The sequence below is a fragment of the Hippoglossus stenolepis genome, chromosome 22, assembly GCF_022539355.2.
Source record: "Hippoglossus stenolepis isolate QCI-W04-F060 chromosome 22, HSTE1.2, whole genome shotgun sequence".
NCBI classification, from domain to species: Eukaryota; Metazoa; Chordata; class Actinopteri; order Pleuronectiformes; family Pleuronectidae; genus Hippoglossus; species Hippoglossus stenolepis.
In genome coordinates this window covers 18,296,093-18,301,935 of record NC_061504.1, presented here as the reverse complement: position 1 = coordinate 18,301,935, position 5,843 = coordinate 18,296,093, and the positions used below count along the sequence as shown (strand labels likewise).

The 5,843-nt window shown below is 49.7% G+C and overlaps 1 protein-coding gene across 1 annotated transcript; it reads right to left on the bottom strand.

Annotated features, from left to right (window-relative positions):
• Positions 1–395: 395 nt before the first annotated feature.
• On the bottom strand, positions 396–5,629 carry dusp16 (dual specificity phosphatase 16). The gene is made up of 6 exons (XM_035148128.2): positions 5,357–5,629; positions 4,899–5,037; positions 3,355–3,518; positions 2,762–2,921; positions 2,559–2,682; positions 396–2,144 (listed from the first exon to the last, which is right to left on the bottom strand). The coding sequence occupies exons 1-6, from the start codon at positions 5,582–5,584 to the stop codon at positions 1,040–1,042; spliced, it is 1,920 nt and encodes a 639-aa protein (XP_035004019.2). The 5' UTR covers positions 5,585–5,629; the 3' UTR covers positions 396–1,039.
• Positions 5,630–5,843: the final 214 nt, after the last annotated feature.

Sequence of the window (5,843 nt, the reverse complement as noted above, 5' to 3'; positions counted from 1 at the left end):
TCACTGTGCAAATATGTGTTATAGTGTGTTATATGTTAACATGTTTTGTGTTACATGTTGTGTTTGACATGTTGTGTGTTACATGTTGTGTCAAATGAGTGATAAGTGTTTTATATTTCTGGATGAGATGTTTAAATATCAAGTTCATCGAGTTCATCTGATGTTTTTTATTTTTTCTATCATAGTTTTTCTTTGAAAAAACGTTATTGACATTTCTTTCATTTTTAACAATTTAAGTAAAAAGATTATATTTAAAAATTTGATTCGAGGGTCTGAGGACAAAGGTGTTAATGAGTTTGTGTTGACACTGTATCCAACAGGGGGCGCTGTGGATAAACAGGTTTACACTTCTTGATTGGTCGGCCTGAGAAGCAGAAGAAGAATAAAACAGATGATTCTGAGACAAAAACTCTTTTACTGTTTTATACAAGAATTAAAAACATGATTGACTGAACGAGTCTTTTCTCTCCGGCGTCTGTTCGAGTTCCAGCCTCTTCATCGTACGATCGTCAGCTGACACGTCTGCGACTCCGTCACTCAGCGGCTGCTCAAGTCTGAAAATCACAGTTCAGGTTTCAGGTTTGAATCCGTGAGACCAGACGAGACTCGACGGCTTCAAGTTCATTGTCGTCACAGCAACACACACCGGCAGCATCTCGAAGCCCATTGAGAAACGACAAGAGAAACACGCCGCCGTTTGTCATGTGACCCCACGACACTGAAGAACTGAATCAAATCAGTTTGACAGGAAGTGACGTTGAGTGACCTCCAGTTCACAAGGTTGCTCTTCATCTTCCTCTTCATCTTCCTCTGACACTCGGTCAAATAAAGAGACGAGCTGAACGTTTGATATCTGTCCACGCCGCTGTCCGTCAGATGACCTGCTCTCATGTTCAGGTGGATCTGACGAGCTCACGTCGACATGGCGTCCCTACGGCGCTTCTCGTGTTATGATTCTCGTGATGCTGCCGGTGTGGTGGCGTGTTGCTGCTGCGTCCGTGTGACTTGTCGTGACTTTCACACTGACTGAGGATCAGCCTCAGGAAACCTCGATGACCTCCATGCTGCCGGAGAAACTCGACTGACTGCCGACCTTCACCATCTCCTCCCGTGATCTGCTCCCGTCTCCGAACTCCATCTGACAGCTCCGTCGTTTCAGCTGCTTTTCGAAGCTGCTCTCTTCGTGCCAGCTCCGCCTCGAGTCGCAGCGGTCGCCCATTCTCTGCCGACTGCGGCGCCGTACCGCCTCCAGGCCGTGACTGCAGCTGTACGCCGCAAAGCCTCCACCGCCGCTCAGGATTGAGGTGGAGTAGAAACGAGTGGAGTCGGAGGAGAGGTACCAGCCGCCGGTCAGGGAGGAGGTGGAGACGGTGACGGGGCCCAGCAGGATGTCGGAGTGCCAGCCTTTCAGGGCGCCGCCGGACCCCGGTTTGGCCAGGTGCTGCTGACTGTGGGAGAGGCCGAACAGGAAACTGGTGGCGTTCTCCGTGCTGCCGCTCCGGTGCAGCTGCTGGGAACAGTTCGGAGCAGCAGGAGCAGCAGGAGCAGCAGGAGCAGTTAAGGTGCTGGAGGCCGGCGGCCCCATTCGCTCTGGTCCGTCTGCCTCCTCCTTGTCGGGGCTCTGCTCTGGCGTGGACTGCTCTGACACCTCCTCCACCGGTGAGAACTGACACGGTTTACTAGTCGTCTCTTTGAAGGACGGCGGTTTGTAGAAGTCAGTGGCGTCTCCTGATGTGGCGTGAGGAGCGAACACTCTGTGAGCGGCAGCCCCGCCCGCCTCGCCAAACGACTTGATGTCCAGAGAGAAGGAGCGTTTCAGCCGAGCGTTGTCCTCGGGTCCGTCGGCGAGCTGCAGGCCGCTCAGAGCCTGAGCCAGCGGACACTGGTCGGGGGCGTCGGCTAAAACACAGGGCAGGGTGAGGGGCTCCAGCAGAGCCAGGCCGGGGGCCACAGCGGCCTCGGGGCTGACGGCGGACTCCAGGTCGTCAGGCGGAGTGGGGGCCTCGGCGCTGGGCTCCTGATGATGGAGGGACTTTAGTTTGGTGTCCGCACCGTGAGGACTCTTGATCTTCTTCTCAAAGTCGAGCAGCTGACCCAGGAAGTTGAAGTTGGGCGAGATGGTCGGACGCTTCTCCTTCACGAACCTGAGAAGAAAAAACAAAGCAGCTCGTTAGTGAGGATCATGACGAGCGGCTTAACGAGTTCATCTTTAAATAATCTGGTTTCAGAGCCTGAGAGTCGAACCTCAGATGAAACCAGATCATGTGTGACATCACGTCTGAAGACGAACCGTGATGACATCAGAGGACGTGTCATATCCTACACGCCTGTTTCCAGGTGTTTAATGACATGTGTCCTCTGAGTCCGATGTGTCGTCCAATCAGCAGTGACGTGTATATTAACCCCGCCTCATTAAAAAGAGAAGAACGAACCTTCAAACTATAACAGGAACATGTGAACAACTATCTCCTGCCAGCAGGGGGCGTCACATTTGTTTTGTTTATAATAATTATGACGAGGAGATTTAGAGATTTATTGTATTTTATTTTGAAACCGACCTGTACGCCTCGTCCAGCGACATGTCCATCCTCTTCATGATGTAGGCAATGGCGATGGTGGCTGAGCGAGAGATTCCAGCGAGACAGTGAACCAGGACGCGAGCGTTCGATGCTTTGGCCTTTTCTGCAACACAGAGACGTTCAGATCAGCTGACGAGTTAAAATCAGAACAGGAACAAAAGAGCGTTTCCCTCGTGTCCGACCTATGAACTCCACCGATCTGTCCAACCACGGCAGGATCTTCTCACAGAACGAGTCGTTCACAGGAACCCGCAGGAAGTGAGAGTCAGGGACGAAGTCTGGTTTGGGGCAAGTGTTACTGGCGTTCAGGACGTAGACGATCTCGTTCTGCTGCATCAGCTCCTGCAAGAAAACACGAAGGTTAATGTCCAAAATCTGCTCAAACAGGTGACGACACGGAAAATATGTAATGGTAGAAAATAGAACGTTTAACGACACCAGTGATTAAAGTGTAAAAACAAGAAAAATCATAAGATTTGAAACTTTCATGAACTGATAAATTAAATAAACAATTTCATCAAATTACTTTATTCCACACACCTCTCCTCCTCTATCCTCTGAGAACTGACATTTCATTATTTCTCTTTGTTTTACTGCCTCAGATTCAACTGTAAAAACAGATTTATGTTTTACTGATGGTCCATGAACTAATCACGTGAGACGTTCACTTCCTTCAGGAAAAACAAGCCTCTCAACGAACCTTCTTCAGATTGTTGGTTTTTATAATATCTGACCATGTCGTACGGCGGAATGTGTCCAGCGTGTGGCGCTGTACCTTGTTGAGGACGTCTCGCTGGCAGCCCAGGTACAGGTGCGGCAGGATGCGCGTGGGACCGATGTTGGTGACGGGGAGACACGGCTGCGAGATGCAGGAGGGAACCAGAGACGACTTCCCCTCACACAGACCAGGGAACAGATGAGAGAACTCAGAGAAGCCACCTGCAGAACATCACACGTCTCATTTAGAACCAGTGGAACCAGACACTGGAGCTGTGTGTGTGTGTGTGTGTGTGTGTGTGTGTGTGTGTGTGTGTGTGTGTGTGTGTGTGTGTGTGTGTGTGTGTGTGTGCTACAGATGGTTCCTCTTCTTGTTGCCAGGAAACCAGCCTCTGATGAAGAGGAGCTTCCAGCCTCTGATGAAGAGGAGCTTCCAGCCTCTGATGAAGAGGAGCTTTCAGCCTCTGATGAAGAGGAGCTTCCAGCCTCTGATGAAGAGGAGCTTTCAGCCTCTGATGAAGAGGAGCTTCCAGCCTCTGATGAAGAGGAGCTTCCAGCCTCTGATGAAGAGGAGCTTCCAGCCTCTGATGAAGAGGAGCTTCCAGCCTCTGATGAAGAGGAGCTTCCAGCCTCTGATGAAGAGGAGCTTTCAGCCTCTTTTAGTCTCATCACTGGATTTTTATGAACTAGATCACATTTCATTACTTTATACTATTTCCACATTTAGATTATTGTTATTATTTGTACTGAACTGAAACTGTGCTGGTTCTATTAAATAAAGTTGTAAACATTTTTTTTCAGATGAATGTTTCGTAAAACAATATGATTTAAAAGAGGTTAAACGTTTATGTTGAGCGTTTCCTCTCATGGTTCATTTAGTGTCTGTTCTTCAGGAAAATGAGTTTGATCAGTGATGGTGGAATTATAGATATAAATCAGATGTTAAACATCTGTAATACACTGTTCTATTTGAATAAATCCCATGTTTCAAACCATTCAACGTGTGCGTCTGTCAACTACGTCCCCGTGTCTCTCGGCTCCGAACCGTTGGTTCCTACTGAAGAAACATGAATTTGTTGGGGACTATTTCCAGCAGCGGATGAATCCACAGTCCTGCTCTGGTGAGTTCTTACCTTGGTTGTTTGTATTTAAAGATGAACGCGTCTCGTTTATAGACTTTACTCCGTTACTGTCGGACCTTTGAGCGACTGATTTTAAAAAGCTCAGTCTTTCAGGGGTTTTTTGAGGGTGGAGTCGTCGGAGCAGCATTACATCATCGTTACATAACGTCACCCTGAGGTCGTATATAATAAACAGCTGATGACGAGTTGAAACAGCTGCTGCTGAGGAAGGTTCTCTTCAGACGTATGAGTCACCGTAGGTTCGGGGAACCCTTTGATCTGTGACATCATCACACTGTGCTGCATTTCAAATGAAAGCTGAAAAGTCTTCATATCAAATCCGACTGAAATGAACAGGAATAAAGTCTTATCGTACAGAATGACCCTTGACTCAAGCTCCGCCCCCGATAAGTGTCAGTTTTAAAACTCATCACTGTTGCTATGGTTACGCCTCTACAGTCAGTCTCTGGTGTGAACTGACCTGAGAGCAGGTGGACGGACGGGAAACTTCTCTCCAGTTTGACCAGCAGGACGCTGAGGAAGGACTCGGAGCCGAGAGACGTCGGGTCTGAAGAACTCTGGTCGTACACGACGACCTCCTGATCGCCCTGCAGCTCCAACTACAACAGAGAGAGAGAGAAGGAAACGCTGACATCACTTCCTCTTTGTGTCACATTTTTACACTTTTTATCTCTATATTTGAAGCAGATGAAGGATTTTAGTCGTCGGACGTCTGGATCTGAACTTTTCAGAGTAACAGCTCGACTCTCAGCCAATCAGAGACGAGTCACTGAGTTTAACAGGAAGCTGCTTCATTCACTGTTTGTTCTAGAAGAGGAGGAGACGTCTGAGGAGGATTCAGATAAAAACCTGTTTGGATGTTTGGAGTTAAACAACAAGTGTGTAACAGAACCCCCCGCTGTGGATCATGTGTTTTACCTTCTTCTTGGCCGAGTGCTGCAGCAGCTCAGCGATCTGGACTTTGTCCTGCTGCAGCCTCCTCTTCATCAGCTTGGAGCAGTTCACGTTCACGGCCTCCAGGATGTGCGAAACGTTGTAGTCCACGAAGGGTCGGCTGTCAATCAACACCACCCGATCCAGCCCCCCCTCCAGCAGCGCTACCAGAGCCTCCGCCCCGATGGGCCGCACCGCCCTCTGCCTCAGCATCCCCGATCCGGACCTGGACCCTGGAGGCTCCGACACGTCACAGCCCACCCCCCACCCACCCCAACCCCTCCCTCCCTACTCGTTGTCCCCCCTCCTCCTGAGCGTCCCGGGCCGGCGGTCCAGCGCAGTGACACAGCCTGGCGAGGAACCTCAGAGGATGAAGAGCTCCATTGTGTCGGGCCGGTATGATGTCATCCTAATGGCGCTTGGCAGCCGAAAAACCCCGGGACGAGAGAGAGAGAGAGAGAGAGAGAGAGAG

Bases quoted from the DNA above. Each gene is read 5' to 3' on its own strand.
- dusp16 (XM_035148128.2), bottom strand. From the start codon at position 5,584: ATGCTGAGGCAGAGGGCGGTGCGGCCCATCGGGGCGGAGGCTCTGGTA. The intron at 5,038-5,356 runs GTAAAACACATG...TCTCTGTTGTAG, and splicing joins AGCACTCGGCCAAGAAGAAG to TTGGAGCTGCAGGGCGATCA. The intron at 2,683-2,761 runs GTCGGACACGAG...TCTGTGTTGCAG, and splicing joins CAGATCGGTGGAGTTCATAG to AAAAGGCCAAAGCATCGAAC.